This window comes from Taurulus bubalis (assembly GCF_910589615.1).
Source record: "Taurulus bubalis genome assembly, chromosome: 7".
NCBI lineage: Eukaryota > Metazoa > Chordata > Actinopteri > Perciformes > Cottidae > Taurulus > Taurulus bubalis.
The window spans coordinates 18,857,772-18,878,824 of NC_136595.1; the positions used below are offsets into that span (position 1 = coordinate 18,857,772).

At 39.7% G+C, this 21,053-nt stretch overlaps 4 protein-coding genes across 4 annotated transcripts; 2 read left to right on the forward strand and 2 right to left on the reverse strand.

Annotated features, from left to right (window-relative positions):
- Positions 1-432: 432 nt before the first annotated feature.
- Positions 433-4,160, reverse strand: aldh7a1 (aldehyde dehydrogenase 7 family, member A1). The gene is made up of 2 exons (XM_079221527.1): positions 4,083-4,160; positions 433-2,607 (listed from the first exon to the last, which is right to left on the reverse strand). The coding sequence occupies exon 2, from the start codon at positions 2,600-2,602 to the stop codon at positions 974-976; it is 1,629 nt and encodes a 542-aa protein (XP_079077653.1). The 5' UTR covers positions 2,603-2,607; positions 4,083-4,160; the 3' UTR covers positions 433-973.
- A 121-nt stretch (positions 4,161-4,281) lies between these two features.
- Positions 4,282-13,166, forward strand: actl6a (actin-like 6A). Its single transcript, XM_079221139.1, has 14 exons — positions 4,282-4,405; positions 5,598-5,674; positions 6,475-6,649; positions 8,222-8,322; positions 8,609-8,706; positions 8,897-8,991; positions 9,665-9,771; positions 10,349-10,438; positions 10,554-10,615; positions 11,120-11,234; positions 11,389-11,469; positions 11,839-11,934; positions 12,119-12,205; positions 12,460-13,166. The coding sequence occupies exons 1-14, from the start codon at positions 4,381-4,383 to the stop codon at positions 12,538-12,540; spliced, it is 1,290 nt and encodes a 429-aa protein (XP_079077265.1). The 5' UTR covers positions 4,282-4,380; the 3' UTR covers positions 12,541-13,166.
- A 258-nt stretch (positions 13,167-13,424) lies between these two features.
- Positions 13,425-16,528, reverse strand: mrpl47 (mitochondrial ribosomal protein L47). The gene is made up of 7 exons (XM_079220464.1): positions 16,394-16,528; positions 15,783-15,931; positions 15,615-15,675; positions 15,436-15,532; positions 15,143-15,273; positions 13,876-13,971; positions 13,425-13,738 (listed from the first exon to the last, which is right to left on the reverse strand). The coding sequence occupies exons 1-7, from the start codon at positions 16,525-16,527 to the stop codon at positions 13,627-13,629; spliced, it is 780 nt and encodes a 259-aa protein (XP_079076590.1). The 5' UTR covers position 16,528; the 3' UTR covers positions 13,425-13,626.
- Positions 16,529-16,772: 244 nt separating this feature from the next.
- Positions 16,773-20,505, forward strand: ndufb5 (NADH:ubiquinone oxidoreductase subunit B5). The gene is made up of 6 exons (XM_079220742.1): positions 16,773-16,895; positions 17,729-17,811; positions 18,261-18,327; positions 18,463-18,524; positions 18,924-19,030; positions 20,286-20,505. Exons 1-6 carry the CDS (start codon positions 16,778-16,780, stop codon positions 20,404-20,406), a joined length of 558 nt encoding a protein of 185 aa, XP_079076868.1. The 5' UTR covers positions 16,773-16,777; the 3' UTR covers positions 20,407-20,505.
- Positions 20,506-21,053: the final 548 nt, after the last annotated feature.

The following is a 21,053-nucleotide window of genomic DNA, read 5'->3' on the forward strand; positions in this document are numbered from 1 at the left end:
ACGAAATAATACACAGTACTTCAAACCCAAATGAGGCTCATTGTGGTTACCTGCAGAGGTAGCTTAACTGGTTGCAATTTTTAAGAAGTCTTTGCTTTATAAGACACAAGCAACACATTTCATCAGCAATGTATGGGAGTTAATGGTTCACCTCACGGTCTGACAAAATCAGCCATCTCTTTCAGAAATTCATTTTAAAACGTAACTAATCTATCGATAACTGCTTCATAATTTACTGTTTGCCTCTATCAGTGGCTTTTAATTACTTGAGTGACACGTGTGAAAACTAAGGGTCATTCAAAAAAATTACCCCACTGTAATGAATGTGCCGATGTTTTGACCATCTGCTCCAAGTTTTAGAGACTACGGTAATCATCTTTATGAAGGTTTACAAAGAATATACCGGACAAGTTCACATCAACAGCAAGCCATATATTTAATGATATATTGTCTGAAAAGCCCATTGAGACTTTCTTAAAAGGGCGCTCCAGAGGCAAAGTACAGTATATTAATGTGGTAAACAAAATGCATCTAGCTACTTCTTAATGTTAATGACAAGATTTTAAGCAGTTGTGTCGAAATGCCATTTTCAATGAATGATGCAATCTAGACATGAATAAGGTCCACTCCAGTTTTTCTTCCAAAATAAAAAGCAAGATTTATTTCTTTTACACTGTATAAAGTATTCAGTACAGTCATCTAGCACTCAAATTCACTTTGGATGTGCTAGTAGCAAAGTGCACACCAACATTAGGGGGGAAAACTGTTTGAACTTTAAACACAAAACAATTTTCAAACCAGGATTGATATTTGAAGCAACAACCATCAACAAAGATTTGATACAGGAACATTTTAACTGATCCAAAATTATTTCATGTTTTGTTTAAAATCAAACTGACCTTTCTGAATGCAATAACAAATATCTAATGTGTTGCTTTTGGGCTCCATGAAAACAACAAACAGCCTGAATGCTTCATTCAAACTTGATTCCCTGGGCCAGAGGAAGTTCCTTGCTGTAGTTTATCGTGCAGGTTGAACGCCTCATGTACTGCTTCCATGAGTCACTGCCAGACTCTCTTCCACCTCCGGTGTGTTTCTCTCCACCAAAGGCTCCTCCGATCTCAGCTCCACTTGTAGGAATGTTGACATTCACAATGCCGCAGTCGGATCCTTTGGGCCCGAGCCAGCGGAAAACCCGACCCATATCTTTGGTGAAGATGCTACTGGACAGGCCCTGCTGGACCTCGTTGTTCCAGGCAAACGCCTCCTCTTCCGTCTTGAACTTGAGGACATACAGTATGGGGACAAAGGTTTCGGTATGGACAATGGGAGCATCGTGAGCCAGCCCTGTGATGATGGTGGGCTCCACGTAGTTTCCAGGTCGGTCCATCACCTTTCCTCCGCAGACCACAGTGCCACCCTGCTGCTTGGCCTTCTCAATAGCTGCCAGATACTGATCCACAGCTTGTTTGGTGTGCAAAGGCCCGTAAAGGGTGGCGGGATCCCAGGGGTCTCCGATGCGGACTTGTTTGTAGGCCTTGGCGACCCTCTCAACCACTGCGTCGTGAAGACTCTCGTGCAGCATCAGCCTCCTGGTTGTGGTGCAGCGTTGGCCAGCGGTTCCCACAGATGCAAAGACGGCGGAGGGTACCACAAGATTCAGGTCAGCATCCTCAAACACGATGATCGCATTGTTTCCGCCGAGCTCCAGCAACTTACGACCGAACCTGTCCTGCACCATCATGGCCACCATCTTGCCAACATGCGTGCTGCCAGTGAACGACACCAGATCCACTCGCTCATCCTTCGCCATGGCTGTGCCAATATCGGCGCCTCCGCAGGTCATGGAGCAGATGGCACCGGGCAGCTTGTTCTTCTCCAGCACTTCAGCCACAATCTTGGAAACTGCAACACTTGTGAGAGGTGTGGTTGGAGCTCCTTTCCAGAGGCAGACATTGCCGCAGGTCAGAGCGATGGCATTGTTCCAGCCGTACACAGCCACAGGGAAGTTGAAGGCTGTGATGATGCCGACAAGACCAACTGGGTTCCACTGTTCGATCAGGGCATGGCCTGGTCTCTCTGAAGGCAGCATGGGCCCGCCAATCATTCTTGACAGACCAACAGCGTAATCACAGACATCAACGTATTCCTGTACCTCTCCCACTCCCTCAACATAAATTTTGCCCATTTCTAGAGCCACCAGGCTACCGAGGACGTTAATCTTCTTTCGAAGTGCATCTCCGATCTGCCTCACAATCTCTCCTCTTTTGGGAGCTGGAATATCTGCCCACATCTTCCAAGCCTCCCTCGTCTTCTGGACAGTTTCTTCATACTCCGCCATGGTTGCCTGGGTTACTCTGGCAATTGGCTCATTGTTGGCGGGGCAGTATGACGTGATGACCTCCCCGCTGCCTCCCCAGCTCCCATTGTAAACGCCAGGGTTGTCTTCAGACAGGCCCAACTCCTTCAGCCAGGAGTATTTGGGCTGGCTGATGAGGAGACCTGACATGGCTGCTGACTGCTGGCAGTGGACAGATGCTAATTTTTGTCGTAGGAGGAGCCTGCTGTGCCGGGCAAAGGTCAGAGTGAGGCAGCGCTGCATGGGTGCTGGAAGTAAATAAAGTTTAAAATTATTTTACAAGTTTAAAAAAGGTTTGAAGAACATTCATGACATTATAGCTGACAGAGCAATCCCACCACAACCTTCAGATGAGCTTGTTCTGTCTGGAGCTGAAACTAACAATTATTTTCATATTTTAAATGGCAAAACTTGTCCCTCACAATTTCTTGGACCCCAAAGAGACATTTTTTAAATTACAATAATATTCTGTTAACAATGATATAAGACAAGCAGCAAATTCTCACATTTAAAAAGCTTGAATCGCAGAATGTTTGATACATAATTTAATTAATACATTTTCAGTTATATCTTACTAAATGCATGTTATTCAGCAAATTCAATTACTTGACTATTCATTTCAGCTCCAATTTTGGCAAGTGCCGTTTGCAAGTTCAGGAGTTAACTTTACATTTCAAAATAATACATAACTTTAAGAAGTTAATTATTAAACTGGATTACAGATCAGTACAGGATACACTGAACAGGCGCTACAGTGAACGAGGACAGTCAACAGGTGTTGACCAGAAGCTGCTAATACAAAAATAGATTACAACTCCTTCTCTATGGATGCATACATTCACAGAAAAATATAATATGACAGAACAGTGTTGGACATTGCTATTTAGTTGATTGATAGTCACAAAATTAATCTGCAAACATTTTGATTATCAGTTATGCATTTATAAAATTGTATTGAACCAACAATTAACTGGTTTCAGCTCTTGCTGGTGTGACTATCTTCTAGTCTAGTGTTCCTTATCTTCTACAATATGAAGCAGAGTCGGAGAGGGTTTCACTGTTGGTGGCACTAAACGGGCAATCTGAAGTCACCTTGGGCTCCATTTATTTTTTTCCTCATATCTAAATAGACCAATAGGGAAAACGCACGATATTCTCAAACAACCTTATTTAAAAAAAATATATACAGCAGAAAGTAAATGAACAGAAGCCACACACGTGTATTAGGACGACGAGTGAATATCCCTTAATTTGTATGCCATTTGTTTCAATCAAAATAGACTACGGGTTACACAACCAGAGCTTTCCTCAGACTTTTACTTCATGTCCAGTAAGTTACTCAACCATATCCAATATGCGCTTGCGTAAGTGACCGCACCTGTAACAACCACGAGGCTGTCGAAACGTAAACTTATTTATTACATAAAAGGAGACCGTTGTCACCAACAAGGCAGCTGAATGTAAGCCAACACAATGATTTCAGGTTTGCATTTGTGAGACACATGTCAGTATGTCCGTGTTGCAACTTTAGCAGCATGAAGCGACATGGTCGCCGAGTTCAGCGTCAATGTGGTTTAGTCTAAACGACCGCGACTCAAGGTCCTGCGGTTACCTCTCACTAACATCACCACGCATTTATGAAACTTCCTCTTACACCGTTATCTGCACATGCTAAATTATCAAAAGTAAGTTGATATTACTTATGTATCAGTTTTTCACTCACGTTGATATAAAGTGCGGAGGGCCACGTCCACTCTTGAGTATGGAAGTTATTGCAGTCACGACAGTCCCTTGATGTTTCCGGCACAGTTGCTTTATGTTTTCCGGCACAGCTGAAACGGAAGTACTGATGTTGTGCTGCACTCTGATTGGACAGCCGCTTCGACGCAGTGTGGCGCCTGCTTTGTGAGATTGATCTATGCTAACAAAATTCCCTTTGTTGTGATTAACCGTTTAGCGGTTGTGATTCTGCTGTAATCATTTTTTTTATCAAGAAAGTTGTCGTTGAGATCATCTAGAGGATGAGTGGCGGAGTGTATGGAGGCGGTGAGTGGGCTCTCTTGAGATAAAACCAAACTGTTGTCCACGTTGTTCTCTAGCTTTAGCCAGCTTTATAGTTAGCTACATATGCTAGCTGTGCTAACGTTTAAGTCTCGCGGGAGATTAGAGCTTCGCTAACATCTTTAATCGGCCCGCGTTTAAGAATATGGGAAATTGTGAACAATTTCCGTGCGTTTAATTTGTTTATGCAACAACTAGCTGTGTGACTCCGGTACCGCCTAGCTAGCTAGCTAGCAAGCAGGGAAATGAATGAAAGTGGGTTTGCCGAACTCATGTAGCGTTACCGTCTAGTTATTATAGCTTCCTTGAAATTGGAGGTGCACGTTTCCACTTTTATTCTGCTCAAAGGGGGAACGTTATATTTTCTTTAAGTACTCGTTTCCCTCTTTGCTTAGTTTCATATATCTAAGATATAACTTCTGCTGCTCTGTGTGCTTTATTATGCCATTAATGTCGGTATTGATAGTAATTTATAGTAATTTGCATTCAGCAACGTAATACTTGTGCTTTCTATAAGTAGCGTTATTACAATATAATTATAACGTCACATAGATTACGGTAGCAGATCTGACAAATCCAGTAGAACAGCCTGTGTAGCGAAGTAAAAAAAGTATATACAACATATAACTTGAAACAAGTGCCACTTTTGTGATTTGCATCTTCACACCACATGTTTATAATTTTTTTTGAAGCAACGTTAGAATATGTTTATTGTACAAAATGTAAAAGTATCAGCTGAGGAGCCTGTTATGTTTTACTTCATGTGGCGTTCTAAAAGGAAAGATCACAACAATGGTAGTCCCATTAATAACAATACTGGAAGAACTGAATACTAGAGAAGCTGCCCTCTGCCAATGACTTGGTGGACTGAGTTTTTTTTTTAATGTATTGGCTAGGTATAAATATCTGATGTGTTGTTGTTGTTTTTTTTTTTTACCTTTTGTGTGGGTCATGGAGATATGTGTTGTTGTTTTTGTCTGAACTGCTCTTTACATACTCAAGGCAATGAAAAATAATAATAATATTGCAGAATGTAAAATGCAATTTTAACCCAGAAACCCAAACTGTTATTGAGTTTTTCCAAAATTGATACAGTACTTGTTAACAAAGGTGATGTTAACCTCCCTCTTAGATGGATCATTTTTTGCTGTTTTTATTGACATTTTAATTTTTGCAGACGAGGTGGGAGCTCTGGTGTTTGACATTGGCTCATACACTGTAAGAGCTGGCTACGCAGGAGAAGACTGTCCCAAGGTAAGTGGATCACACAAATGACCTGATTAACTATGTGTCTTTTTTTCCTCTGCATCTTCATCTTCCCTCCGGGTATTTGACAATGTCAAGGAATGAGGACTATCACCCTGGAGACAGACGGCATTTAGTTCAGAGCGTTCTGGAGTGCTTGCTTGGTCTTGATTCATTCGTGTTTTAGGTGGAGATCTCGATTGTATACATATCTGTTTGATAAGAGAAATGTCAGAGATGAACGCTGATGCACATCATCAAATTCATCTATGGAATCCCTGTAATACTGGCCTGGTGCAAATACCACATTATGATATGCCCTGGTCATCACCTGTAATGAGAGTTGGTTCTGGAAGATGTTAGAGCAGGACAACACAGGTGGCATAAAATGAATGACGGCTAAATTCCATTTAGCTGCTTCAGTTTCAGGGTCTTGGTACTGTGCGGGCTAGCTCACTATCACACCGTCAAGGCTTACTGGGGCACCTAAATAGAACCGAGCCATTTAATGTTATTAGTGACACCCTTTTCTGATATTACTTAAGTCAGACATGTGCAAGATGAATCAGTCAGTACCTGCCAAATAATGACAGAGTGAAACCAGGGACTTTTGAGCATTTCAAAACCACTGTACTCTTTGTCTTTTTATAAGTCAGACGAGCATTGCCTTGCCCTCAGTTTCTTTAAAATTGGATATTTTTTTCAGCCAGTGTTTGGGTTGATCTGATAATGGTGTCTATTGGATTTCTTATGAATGACATTGCAAAATGTATTGACCTGTGTTGTGCTTTTGTTTCGGCTCTGTTCAGGCAGACTTCCCCACGGTGATAGGTGTGACCATTGACCGAGAGGATGGCAGCACGCCCATGGAGACGGAGGGTGAAAAGAGCAAGCCGAGTGGCACCACCTACTATATTGATACCAACCAGCTGAGGGTACCCAGGGAGAGCATGGAGGTCATGTCTCCGCTCAAGAATGGCATGAGTGAGTGTGTGAATTAAAAACGACTAAAAAAATCCAATGCACGAGAACAAAAAATTGTACAATGTTTGTGCAATGCCGAAATGTGTCTGCATTTACAACCCGTATGAACATAAATGGCTTGTGTGTAACTGCATGACCCTGTTTTTTGTCATAGTCTGTGACGTAAACTCCAACACTGAATATTTATAATCCTGTCTGCGTGAACATAATCCATAATTAGTCTGACAGCCAATTTCTAGATGAACTCGTCACAACCCGGTTCATCATGAATATTAATGAGATTATTTGAAGACCAAGGCAACTCATTATCATGAGCTCTACATCTAGTGTCCTCTTGGTGGAAGGCGAACCCTTCTCTGTCTTGGGTGAATCACCATGTCTGCTTGACAATGATCATATATCCCTTGTACTTGTCTGTCATGCATGTGTTGGACATTCAAAGCCAGCTCTGGGTCTCATTTCCAAACTTTCTTTGGAGCTTAAATTTAACGGTTAATTATCACTTTTGCGTCATTACTTATTTCCCCATGTATTGGTCTGAGTCTCAGTTTCAATCTCAGACTTCTCAGACTTTTTTTTCCCTCTGCCCTGTTTTCTGTAGATGTATGTTGTTTTCCTTACATCTGTTTAAAGTTATTTTACTTAACTATATTGTGTTTCTCAATTTGACAACAATTAACCAAAGTTAGGGCAGCAGCAGCTGGTTATATTAATTATCAAGACATTTTTTGATTATTCCTTTGAGTAATCGATCATTTAATTTAGTCTATAAAATGTTTAAAAACTAGGGAAAATGCTCATTACAATTTTGCATATCCCACTGTGAGGCTTTCAAATAACCTAAATACAAACAAGCTATATTTACTACAAATTATAAAAGCCTCAGATCGGTGAAGCTGCATCCAGGGAATGGTGACCTTTTGCCTATGACATATATTCTTTAAACATTAACCAGTTTTCATAATTGTTGTACATTAATTTCCTCTATTAGATGATCGGGTATTTTCAAGTCAAGCCAAAATTCTCTGCGATTATGTTTTATTTCTGACAGCGGATGTGAAACAAGCGCTCCGGTGCACTGACCTAGCTGATGATGCTCATCAGAATCTGGTCCAGTGGAGTTTGGCTGTGAGGCTATTTAGAGACAAGTGTGACACCAATCTTAATTGCAGCAGAACAGCATTGTGGGACTACAGGCTCCCTCAGAGGGCTGACCTGGAACAGTGGTGCCTGATGCTCAATTTCTATCTAAAAAAAACTCACACCCTCTATTTTCTCCACCATCTGACCCAGTGATGATGATGATGATAGATGCACAATTCTTTGTGACGTCAATTGTTTTTAAATATAGGCCTGAAGCCATAAATATAGTAAAGACATATCTTGAGAACATACACAGTTGCAATGTTATTTCTCAAAACTAGATGAGGTATTTTGAACAACTATCTCATGTTTAAGCACAGATTGTGGTTTCGTCTTGTATAATAGCCAACAATTATGAATCAGCAATAATCTGTCAGTGATTTGACATTCAACAAACCCTCTGTGTTTTCTTTTTGGTCTCTTTTGCAGTTGAGGACTGGGACAGTTTCCAGGGCATTTTGGATCACACCTACAAGATGCACTTCAAGTCTGAACCCAGCTTGCATCCAGTGCTCATGTCAGAAGCATCGGTGAGTTAGCATTTGTACGAGCTAGAGTCTGAACAACACCTGCTGGTAGCTACATATTCTGTGAAATGGTGGCAGATTTAAAGTCCTGTTCTGTTTTTTAATATTAACATGTTAGTTCAATACTCATAGTGAGCTATTTGAGATACATATGAAGAGGTGAGAATTTGATTTTAAGAGCTGAAGTGTTTCCTGCTCTGGTCTTCATCACTTCACGAAGAAACTCAGTAGTTTGTGTTGGGCTGACAGTAATGTTGTGAGCGGCCTATTTTCTGTTTTGTGTCCGCAGTGGAACACACGAGCGAAACGTGAAAAACTGACAGAGCTGATGTTTGAACATTACAACATTCCTGCCTTCTTCCTCTGCAAATCTGCTGTGCTGTCTGCGTATCCTTTACTACTTCACTTCATCCAGAAAAGGATGGGAGACAAAGCTAATATGAGTCTTTTTGTTTTCCATTTAATGTCTGATAATGCTCCGAGAGTACTGTTTCTCATTTTGAAAAGGCTGTTGAACTAGTACTGTATCTGTTACGGGTTGAACTGGGTAACGTTTCCTTTACTCTGAGTGTCAAAGCTTTGCCAATGGTCGGTCTACCAGCTTGGTCCTGGACAGCGGAGCCACACACACCACAGCAATTCCAGTGCATGATGGCTACGTCCTGCAGCAAGGTATTATCCTAAATCATTCACCACAAGTTGATAATCCACCTGCATGTTTTACTTTGTTTACATATTAACTAATAGAATATAACATGTATAATGCATGTGTTATCATCTTTGATTAATGTTGCCATCTGCTGGTTGGAGCTTGCAACTCAGCCCATCAAGCCAGTTGTTCCCACACATGTTATTCCAAGCTTCTGTTGTCATCATGAACAGTAATTCTCAGTAAGCCATCACATTTGTAAATATCTTCATCTGTCCAAATGCTGCCTGATTGAAATCACGTTTTCCCCAGGTGAAACTAAATCATGTTCTAAAAGGGTAGCATAATGCTTTTTGATACGAAGTGAACCAAAGAGTCTGAGCTGCAGTGAAACAACAGATTGCTTATTCATTTAAGGCACATTAAGAGATTTATCAAGTTGAGCAAGTTTCTAACAATGTGTGTGGAGTTGCTGTTGCTGATATATATATATATATCTATATATATATATCAGCAACAGCACATATATATATATATATATATATATATATATATATATATATACATACATACATACATACATACATACATACATACATACATACACACACACACACACAAAATGGTAGAGATATACAAAATGGTAGAGATTTACTGTGTTTCTTGGAGTCATGTGTTTTTTATTCTCTCTGACAGGCATTGTCAAATCGCCCCTGGCTGGAGACTTTATGAGCATGCAGTGTAGGGAGCTTTTTCAAGATTTAAATGTTGAAATAATCCCCCCGTACATGATTGCATCAAAGGTAAGATAACACTATTGTAGAGAATCTTATTTCAGTGTTTTCACAGGTGCACAGTACATTTTAAGTAATCTAGTTTTTAAATATTTGGGATATATTGCTCCAGCCGGAAACCAGTTTTTGTGTAAGTGGCATTGGGGTTCAGGACAGGTGAAGATGGTGTTTTAAAAATAATCTTGAATGGACAAATTTGTATTTATTAATGCAAAGTTGTGTTTTGAACGTTACGATAAAAACAGTGGTGCAATGAAATATTTTCCCCTGTTATCGTATAAATTGATTTCAAATGTTGCCTGTAAATTTGATGAACTGGCTGTTAAAATACGTAAAGGTTAAAGCATATTTACTACCTAAAACATCTGTGTTTTAGGTAGTGTGATCATAATATTATATATGTTCACTCTAGGATATACATATATACATGCATAATAATAATAATAAACGGCATGCACTAAATCTTTCTGGCCCAAAGTCGGACCAGGGAGATTTAACTAAACTCTTTATTGTGTGTTATGTGCCTGAAGCCTTATTGTCATCTTCCTTCATACCAGACAGTCAACCACAGTGTTTGTCATTACAGGATGGAGTGCGAGAGGCTACACCGGCCAGCTGGAAGAAAAAAGAGAAACTACCTCAAGTCACGCGCTCATGGCACAACTACATGTGTAATGTAAGCAGCAAACTCTGAGACACCTTTTGTTGTGACCTTGCAGTAGTGAAGACATTGTTGGTATGTATTGTGTTTGGTTGAATGTGTGCCAACTTGTCCTTCTTAATATTTGCAGTGTGTGATCCAGGACTTCCAGGCATCTGTGCTGCAGGTGTCAGACTCGCCATATGATGAACAGTAAGGGCATTATTTGCAACTTAATATGAATCCGGTGTTAACGTAGACATTATCTTTTACTTTAACCCTCAGCTTATGTGGAGGTTTGTAAAAGTAAACTTCTTCTGAAAGGTTGAAATGCCAGTTCCACCCCAAAATAAACAACTCACAAAATGAGCATAACAGTTTCAAATGAAATTATAGATAAAACATGAATACATATTCCCAGCTGTACACTGACTATGTTTACATGCATGTACTCAAATACAGAGTAATTGGATTAAGACAATAGTTTGATTTAACTAGACTGGGGTATTCCCATTAGCAGAATTATTTGGTTGAGCAAGAAAGCTGAATTTAAATCCTGCATAATGCTGTTGGAAGTTTAGTTAGTACGTCCTTTTTTTATTATCAATTTAATTGAGACGTTACTGTGTATCATGATTTCTTTATTTGATCAAAAGACGATTAATTGTCATATTGTAAAATTGCCCAGCCCCCACTGAGTCTTCTCTCTTTCATCAGGGTTGCTGCACAGATGCCCACAGTTCATTATGAGCTGCCCAACGGCTACAACTGTGACTTTGGGGCTGAGAGGCTGAAGATCCCAGAGGGGCTGTTTGACCCCTCTAATGCCAAGGTGTGTGTTATTAATGTGTAGCGAACAGGGCAGACAAAATAGCTAAACTTGCTGCCCGTAAAAACTCTGACATGAAATGTGTTGCTTTTTATGTGGTATGGAATAGTTTTATGAAAATGTAATTACGTGATTTTGTTTGTTGTGATCACTTCAGGGCCTGTCTGGAAACACCATGTTGGGGGTTGGCCATGTGGTGACGACCAGCGTGGGAATGTGTGACATCGACATCCGGCCGGTGATTATCAACTTGCTTTAAAAACGGGTTATGCATATCTTTGGCATCTGAAATGTGTTTCCTGTTTGAGACACTTGAGTTTAACTTTTATCCTTTGAAATTAGGCTCTTAATTGGAATCAATTTCAAATGACTGAATGGGTAAAGATGTCTTGCTTAAACCATTTTGTTGCCGATAATTTTCCATATATATACCATGCAGGAATTTATTGTCTAAAGTAGGTATACCAAGGCTGTTGGAGGCTAATTGGGCACACCCCAAAAATATGTATACACGTTTTGGTAAAGAATGAATTCCTTGTGCTTGTCTTCAGCTTGGCTTTAAAAACATGAACCCTAATTTGCTGAACCTTTTGACTTTGTGCCTCAGGGTCTATATGGCAGTGTTGTGGTGACCGGAGGAAACACGCTCATTCAGGGCTTCACAGACAGACTGAACAGAGAACTCTCCCAGAAAACCCCTCCGGTGAGTTAATGCCAGCCCTTCCTAACACATTAGTCAATGATAGACTGCAGCTAAATCTGAAATTGAATTAACATCAGTATTGATTTGTACACACAATTTCTTATGTGGCCTGGTCATTTAAATACATCCCTTAACACTGCAATATTTCATGCCAGAGTTTAACATGTTTGTCTGTGATTTGCAGAGCATGAGGCTGAAGCTGATCGCCAACAACACTACAGTGGAGCGCCGGTTCAGTGCCTGGATAGGAGGCTCCATCCTGGCATCACTCGTAAGGACACAAAGCAGTTTAAACTTAGTTTATAAAAAATACGTCAACAGGTTTTTAAGCTTGGGGCTACTTCTAGCGAATATTTAAAATGTGTGTCCTCGTTGTCTGTAATTTGATAAAAGCGGTGGCAAAATGCACGAGTTCTGTAATCACACAGCCACTTTGCTTAACAGCTTGGTCTGTGGTTATGTGTGTGCATTCTCCTACTTTTATACTGATTTAAGGAAACTAAACATGTTTTCTGTGTCTACTAGGGAACCTTCCAGCAGATGTGGATCTCCAAACAGGAGTATGAGGAGGGAGGAAAGCAGTGTGTAGACAGGAAGTGCCCTTGATTCTACACCTAACCCTCTCCATCACTGTCTTTGCCACAAGCTCAACGTCACGAGTTCACCTCTTGCCCCGGACTCAGGAACACCCACGGATTATCACTCATGTTTTGTATGATTTTTCTTTTTTTTTTTTAAGTTTGTCAATATGTCGCCCGTCTTGGATTTATTGTGAAAATCAGACAAACATTTACAAAGTAAACTGTCACTATGATGAAAGATGGTTTGAGTTCCATTGTTTGTCATTACAGTAAAGTCTGTTGCCTTATTTTTAGATCAGAGTTTAGTGTCTTTTCTCCCACTCCAGACATTGGCTGACATGTTCTGGGGATCATTAAATGTCAGTCCATAGGTCCTAAATCAAGTTTTTGATCACAATGAAAAAAACACGAGAAACAATTTGCTCTGAAAAGTTTCTACTGAATACTGACACGGTAAAATTTGGGTTGTGTATTTGAAGGAACGACCTTACAGTTCTGTGAATCATTTCCTCTGTTCATAAGTCTTTTGTGTAGTCAGTAAACTCTGAGGCAAGAGCCAGATGTTGGCTCTGCTTATTTGTGTCAACTCATATAAAATCAGTATTTAATTTTCATTTTGTTAAATGAGTGTGATAAAAGTACAAGTTTGTATAACTTTTACATGTACATGGTTATTGTAATCATAGGGATGTCTTGTATCAATTGCTTTTAAAAACATGAAACGCAGCAGGTTTACATTTTGGTAACTATCGAATTACTGTTAAGTTGCATGAACATTCTTAAGCAACATAACCTAAAATATAACCAAAACCTTAAATACTAATTTTACAGATTAGTAAATCATGACGAGAACGCAATACATGTTTTGATAGTGGGTTAAAAAAGAAAAAGCAACCAAAACATTTCAGAATGATGTAGCATAGTTTATCTTATAGGATCAAATAACAGCTAGACAAATCAAACTCAACATAGGACAACAGTTTTGGACCACCTTCAATGATTTGACATTAACCAATATATTAAATAAATGCAGTGATGGCATTGTGTCTGGACAGATGTCAGACTGACAGCTGTACAATATTCCTTAATTGTAAAATATGCATTTGAAATTTTATGATGCAGGAACTTTTAATTGAGGAAACTTCTCCTTGAGTTTGGCCTGAGTGCTCCTCTCCAAGCTGGCTTTCCTGGCCTTCCCTCGAAGATGCTTCTCTATGCGCAGCCTGCAAGACAGAAAAATACAAAAATCAATATTTAGGTTTTTTGTTGTAAGGGAACAGGAATTTTGCACAACATAAGTTTGGGTTAAACTCTCCACACATCTTTGACGCAGTGCAAAATGACGTGTTCCGTATCTTACCTTATGTGAGGTTGCACAAACTTGGGTGTGAAGAAGGACTTTCGCTTATACTTCCTGTTCATGTACCAAGGAATAGCATATTCTTTGAATCGATACCTGAGGGAAAGAAGAAGAAAAAAAAAGTGTACATGAGCGATGCCACTTGCTACGTTTCATGACCCTTTAGCGCAGGAGTGTCAAACTCATTTTAGTTAAGGGGCCACATGCTGCCCATTTTGATCTCAAGTGGGCCGGAACAGTAAAATCACAGCATAACGCATACATAATGACAATATTTCTCTGTTTAAATTGGTGAAGCTTTTTGGATGATAACCCTATTTTAAGGTTGTTCTACAATAAACTAGAAACAAAGACAAAAAATTCAGACATCAGCCCACTGTTTACCCGCCTGGGCTCTCCTCTGCAGATTCCCTCGCAGTTGGGCAATATCTTTAGTAATGTCAGTGCTCTAATCAACTGCGACTGTGGCTCGATGGTTAGAATGCCTGTCTTTCAATCAGAGGATCTGTGGTTAGATTCCCGATTCAGCTAGTTTTTTTTCTTCTTCCCCCTGCTTTAGAGGTACTGCAATCAGGTAACAGACCACCTGCAGACAGTCTATATCAGTTTGATTTACACCAACAATATTCAGTTGAAGTCAGGACTAGGTTTGGATATTAATATTACGTCTGCATCATTCAGCTCTGGCAACGTATCCATAAAACATTTGTAAAGCTTTAAAAAAAAAAAAAAATTGTATTTTAAATCCAGCATGGTTTTCTTCCCTGTTCCATTGTAGCATATCTTGCTGCGTAACCTCCGCCAATTGTGTAGTGGAATAGTGAAACATGCATACGAGTCAACAAGATAAACCAAATGGGGACCCAAACAGAAAAACGCTTCATAGTGCTGCTCAAAAGGTAAAGGAAACTCTGCTATGCAGAACCATCTCAGAAGTCATCATTGGAAAACTTGCCGAAGCTAGTCTCGAGAAAAACGCTTCTTTTTCTGAAAGAAATACTCTCCAGTTCCATATTCAAAAAAAAAATTATAATAATAATAATATTATATATATATATATAAAAAACCACAAACGCTTGACTTGAAGCTTGACTAGATGGATTTTCGCGTGACGTGATCCTGCAATTCTCAAGTGATCTCGAGACATCGCGAGAATCCAGCTACGGTGCAACGCAACAAAAACTACATAGGGAACATTTAAAATGTTGTGTGCTGCGTTTTTCCATGCGTATGTGTGATATAATGTATACAGAGAATCTTCCCTCACCAGTAGACATGTCCAAATTTGTTCCTCCTCCAGGCTCCTGGTCTGCCTTTCTCCTGTCCTGTCTGCAGCAGTCGCAGTGCAGTCTCTCTCTCATTCACCACCGTCTCCAGTCTGATCATCGATCGCGCAATCTGGGAGGAAGAGGACAGCAAGATTTAGCTTCTCCAGGGCTCCTACTTAAATAGAAACCCTGGATACCTACAGATAACTACCTATGTCAAAGGCTGAGCCAAAATGTATTCGTCAAATGTAATTCCCAGTTGGAGGAGATGTCACTTGAACATCATACCAACCTTCCTTATTCTTTCTGGACTTGGCATCTGAACCCTTTGCCTCTTTGCTTCCTGCTCAAGTGTTACCAGCAAGTTCTTTTCTTTTAACAGCACATACCTGAAAGAGAACGAGAGTGTAACACACAGCTGATAAATGTTCAAACACTGTGAAGCACCAGTGTGATTTCGACAGTGCTCACCAGAGTTTGTGTAAATCTTCATTGCTCTTTGTTCTCAGTTGTTTGGCAGTCCACGGTGCACCTATTAAATGTTCAAACAGTTTCATATTAACAAAAGTACACAAGCAGACTGTGCAGCCACAGTGGAGGCATGAGCTCTCAGAATAATAGATTACTTAAGTGTTTTACCTGACTTCACTTCGGTCTGTCCCCAGTTCTCGGGCAGGTCAAAGAACTCGTCCAGCCCTCTCCTGCTGACGGTTGTGTGCAGGGCTCGACACTGACCCACATAGCTGCTGGGACGGTACCAAGACAGGGCAGCAAGGGGAGACGTTTCCCTGGTGGGTGCAACACAATTTAACATCACAAGACTTAAAAGGGACAATCAACTTTAAATCAGAATTGGTATGCCACTTTCTTAGGATTGCACCTCTTGGTTTGTCATCAGCGAGCAGCAGAGGCACTTGTTTTGGGCTAATCCGAAAACAAGTGCATTGTGTTTACATTTTAAATATCTGCTTTCATTTCTATACACCAAATACAATATAAACACCGCTAAATATATCTGAACCCATGACTCTTCACGTCAATCCAATGCCAATACATTAACTTAAAAAAAATGAATGGTAGTATCAGACATTACATACTTAATGTATTGGGACTGTTATTTATTGTATTCGCTAGATAAAGCACCTTCACAGATTCCAGACAAGCCAGAGCCAGTGTGAACTGTGAACACGTTGACTTTCACGGCGCCTTCATGTCATGTTTCACTCACTGCAACAGCGTCTTAACGTTACCTGTAAAGACGAGGCTGGTATTTGGTCAAAACAGAATAACATTGCTGGCTGTTTATCGCTGAGGATATCCTAAAGACATTTTGAAACTGCTTGCAAAGAGTCAAAACGCGTCCTGCTGATGAGGACGTCGCCATCTTTAACGTTGTCCTTCCCACACTACCCACAATGCATTTTTACGCCTAATACATATATTTTTATTGTTTTGCTTTTCAGTTATTAATCTATATTTATGTAATGCCTTTTATATACTATACCTACATAATAATACAATGTAACTATAATTAAATTATACGTATTTGCCCTAGTTAAAAAGTTCGGTTTCCGCTTCACTGTGTCCTCAACCAATCAGAGCGCGTGTTGTTGAACCGCCGTCCCTTTGTAGAGATGGTGGGCATGAGTGTTCTCAGGTCTACTGCTGCTTTTGCAGCCAGACTGAGTCCTCTGAAATTTGGAAATAATGCGGCAAATTTGCTCACTCGAACAATCCCACGGGCAGATAAAGGTAAGAGACAAACTGGATATTTAAAGAGTACGAAGTTGACCCTCAAGGGGGACGTCTCTTATGACCTTGTGCCGAGGCTTGTTAGCTTGCTAGCTGTTAGCTGGTTACTTTAACGTTTGTCCTGCTGTCAATACAAAGTACATCACGTTAGTAGGTTCGTAACGTTACTTTAATAGTTATTTTTATTTCTCAGCAGATTTGATTTTTAAACCTACCTGCTTTGTATTAGCGCAAATAGTATCTTACAGCCGGTGTAATAGTTGTTTTATAGCGTATCGTTTTTCTGTCAACTTGAATTAAATTAACCCTCCCGTTGTCTTCGGGTCAAATTGACCCATCAACACACATAATACATATACACTCGTACACGGGTCATTTTGACCCGAAGACAACGGGAGGAAACACCTACTTTTATAATTTTGTATCTTATTCTATTATTATTGTATGGCATAATTTCCAGGGACTTGTAATGTGTTGACGCTATAAAACTTATTTGACACACATTAAACATTTTACCATACGATGTTTGAACCTTAGTAACGTTAGATATCAGAATTGATATGGACCAGTAATATTAATCATAACAGGGATATTGCCCACCCCTGATTTATTGATCATTAGTATTGTGGATATAGTCAACACTGATCGTTCAGTTTACTTAGCTACTACAGCCTAATCAATTCATAACATTAGTACAAGAACCAAAATGTAAGTATTTTCATCAGAGCTAATAGTCTGGTTTTATATGATGACCTCAATACTATGTCAATACACCACCCACCTTTTAACTGTGAAATACATGTCCACAACACTATCCCCTGCTTGTCTTGCAGTGGCCGTCCGTTGGGGTCATGGAAAGAAAATGTTTGTCATCAAACCCACTGACTTCTATGACAGGAGATTTCTGCGCTTATTGGTGAGTACTGTAACACCATCTCATTAATCTCCTGCAATCATGACAGATTAAGTAAGGGTTTGTGTAAATTTGATGGCTGCAGTCGATGATAATATCAAAGGCAGCAGTAGTCAGTCTTCATACATTTTGGTGATAACTAAGCCATTTAAGTGGAGCCCTGCCTTATCTGCTCACTCTTTAACATTGCATGGAGCCAATAGTGACTTGAGCCATGCAAGCATCAAACCCAAAGTGGACTAAATTAAACAATTACTCCTGTACTAGTAGTTTCTTTATAGAAGTCCTATGTATTGAAATAAACGCTATACATAAAATGTCAACTACTTTAGCATCAAAGCAACATTTATTTCTGACATTTTGGCTTGGTTAGACCTCCAATCTTGATCAGCCCTCATGCAGAACAACGTTACACTTTTCAGGATTTAATTTTGTCTTGTCTTTTCTTTCAGCAATATTACGTTCTGCTGACTGGCATTCCTCTGGCTGTTATTGTCACATGTGTGAACGTCTTCGTCGGTAAGTGAAAACACACGTGTGTTATTTAGAATCATTGGATAATATTGAGTAATTTAAAGATGTAATTTGAAGAGTAAGTCAAACATAAATTGCCTGTTACTTTGAATATAACTTTGGTTTGATTGTATTGTGAAGGTGAAGCAGAGCTGGCTGAAACTCCTGTGGAATACGAACCTGAGTACTGGGAGTACTACAAGGTACTAAGCTGGCATCTTATCTCATTTCTTTCAGGATATTTTTATTGTCACTGATCTGAACCCTAGTTTAGAATAGTATGGGCTGAAGCATACTTTACATTTGTAATTGGCATCAGTATGCGTATACCATAATGACCTTTTCCATAAAGAAGCTTTTGCTGTAGTGCAACACTTTAAAGCAGCTGTGTTTGACCATGGATTTTGTAAGTGCAGAGTTCAATAATTATGCGTGTGCAGTTCTTCTTTCATTCATATAGTAATATTTTAGAGAAATGTAGAAGGATAGCATACAATATAGTCACAATCATTGATCAACTACTTGATTACTTTGACAACATTTAGATCAAATACATTTAAAGTCCTTAAAAATATTCTTCGTCTTTTTACCTGTCATGGCAGCACCCCATCACCAGGTGGATTTCACGGACCTTCTATGATTCCCCAGTGAAGGACTATGAAAAGATGATGGCTGCAATCGAAATAGAGAAAGAAAAGGCAGACATGAGGTGAGTTTTAGTGCTGGTGTGTTATGTTGTAGCTTCTGTCACCAAAATATTGTCACGTATGAAGGCCAGAAGACCCAGTGTTTCCCTGAGGGGGAACCAAAGGCTGGGTGCTACGCCTCTGCGACAACGGTGTCCTCAGCTGTACCGCCGTAATAGTGCAGTGCAGAGCGGTGGCCGTGAGCGCACCCTCAAATGCACGACCTGGCTATGTAAACAAACACACACTTTAGGGAGAGCGACTTCATTCTCTGCTCAGGTAGATATTACTGCGCTTTATCGTTGCATCGCAAGTAGTTGTTCGCTGCTTTATTAATGCTCAGTATATCAAATTAAGCACCTTGAAACATCTCTAGCACAGAAAAAACAAACATATGTGAGGTTAGTTAAAAATATCTTGTTTCCTTGTATTAAAGCTGTTAGCAAAGAAAACTGGTACTGGTGTTATATAGTGCACCATTATTACAATATTGATATATAACTTTGTTACTTAAAATAGCACAGTCAGTGGTGTCATTGCTATAAATATGAATCCATTGTACGGTATCAGTCCTATAATTCTGTGATATTCGTTTGACACCATTGAAGGGATTCATTTGAAGTTTTCAGATTGCTGTTAGTTCAACATGTGTGAGGTAGATTGTTGTGCATGTTTATATCGAATTTCATGGAATCCGCTCATATCTGTTGTAATGTATATCATTGTAACAAGTGTCAAGTTATGCTGAAGCATCCTGGGAGCAGTGGGACAGTTTTCATGTTGTTGAAAGCGTTTTTGTCAGCAAATGTGCTTTGGCGTTGAGGAAGATGTTTTGTCTGTGGCAGTTAGAAGGGCTGTCATAGCCCTTTGTTCAGTCATATAACTGTGATTTGTTGTTCCACGGGTAAATATGTGTTTAAATGTTTTTTTATGTAACTTTCCAAACTGAAATGGATTGTTCTGTTGCAGACATTTCTGTGTGACACATGTACTGAGCCTTTCAGTTGAAAGAGAACCCTAAAATCCTGAACATGCATTTATATTCCATTACTGTGTGAGTCTACGAGTTTAATCGTACAAGGATGTTAATGAGAATCAGTGCAAGAAAAAGGTAGATCTGATTTTTATGAAGAATGGCGTAATCCTTTTTCTTTTCTCCTGGCTTTGTGAACAGGGAGTGAAAAGTGTTGTAGCAACAGTCTGGCATTCACAACTCGCGCCTGTTTTCCATTTCTGAAGCAGGATTTCATTAATTCACTGCCTGTTTGTCATCAACAGACTGACACAGCTGGAGGTGCGTCGACACATGAGGACAAAGGGAGACGGCCCCTGGTTTCAGGTGGAGACTATCAACAAGGAGCTGATTGACTACAGCCCCAAGTCAAACCCTGACACTTAATCCAGACGTGTCTGCCATCAGTACATCAAGCCGATCAATCTCACTGTTTGTACATTTTTTCCCCTTCTTGCGTAAATAAAGTATCTATATGGACTCTGATATTTTGTCCTCCCGTGTCTTTATTGGCTTCATGCTACAAAAACACATTTGCCATGAGTGGGTACAATTCTTTAAATATTTGTGGTATAGGTTGCATTTCCTTGGTAAGGTAGGAAAGATCTTTCTGTGTGGAGTTTGAATGTCCTTTCTGTGTCTCCGGATGCTACTGTGTTCTGTCACAGTTCAACGACACTCCGTAGGGGTGAACTGGCGATTGCCTAATTCAGTGGTTCTCAACCGTTTTTGAGTGGTGTACTCCCTGTGAAATATTTTACCCCCTAACCAACATTTTTATTTAAAAAAAAAAAGTAATGCACAGCACTGTGTCATCAGGGTCTGAGTTCATATAAAATATATCCAATTCAGTTTATGAACTTACACTTTTATTTGCTTGACTATTTATTAAATATGTTTTTTTTTTTAATGGATGCTAATTTTAAATAGATTAGAGTATAGATTTTTGTTGTCATTAAAAAGAACAGATTTATACAATAGTAGCTCCTTGTAGTATTAATATCCTAAAGAATCCCTACCAGAGGGACACTGTA

What these genes read in the sequence shown, in the direction of transcription:
- aldh7a1 (XM_079221527.1), bottom strand. Translation starts at nt 2,602, where the DNA reads ATGCAGCGCTGCCTCACTCTGACCTTTGCCCGGCACAGCAGGCTCCTC.
- actl6a (XM_079221139.1), top strand. Translation starts at nt 4,381, where the DNA reads ATGAGTGGCGGAGTGTATGGAGGCG. An exon ending in TGGCGGAGTGTATGGAGGCG is followed by an intron (nt 4,406 to 5,597) that starts GTGAGTGGGCTC and finishes TAATTTTTGCAG; the next exon opens with ACGAGGTGGGAGCTCTGGTG. An exon ending in TGCTCATGTCAGAAGCATCG is followed by an intron (nt 8,323 to 8,608) that starts GTGAGTTAGCAT and finishes TTGTGTCCGCAG; the next exon opens with TGGAACACACGAGCGAAACG.
- mrpl47 (XM_079220464.1), bottom strand. Translation starts at nt 16,527, where the DNA reads ATGGCGACGTCCTCATCAGCAGGACGCGTTTTGACTCTTTGCAAGCAG. An exon ending in GTCCAGAAAGAATAAGGAAG is followed by an intron (nt 15,274 to 15,435) that starts GTTGGTATGATG and finishes TCTTCCTCCCAG; the next exon opens with ATTGCGCGATCGATGATCAG. An exon ending in AAATTTGGACATGTCTACTG is followed by an intron (nt 13,972 to 15,142) that starts GTGAGGGAAGAT and finishes TCTTTCCCTCAG; the next exon opens with GTATCGATTCAAAGAATATG.
- ndufb5 (XM_079220742.1), top strand. Translation starts at nt 16,778, where the DNA reads ATGGTGGGCATGAGTGTTCTCAGGTCTACTGCTGCTTTTGCAGCCAGA. An exon ending in AATCCCACGGGCAGATAAAG is followed by an intron (nt 16,896 to 17,728) that starts GTAAGAGACAAA and finishes CTTGTCTTGCAG; the next exon opens with TGGCCGTCCGTTGGGGTCAT. An exon ending in ATGTGTGAACGTCTTCGTCG is followed by an intron (nt 18,328 to 18,462) that starts GTAAGTGAAAAC and finishes TGTATTGTGAAG; the next exon opens with GTGAAGCAGAGCTGGCTGAA.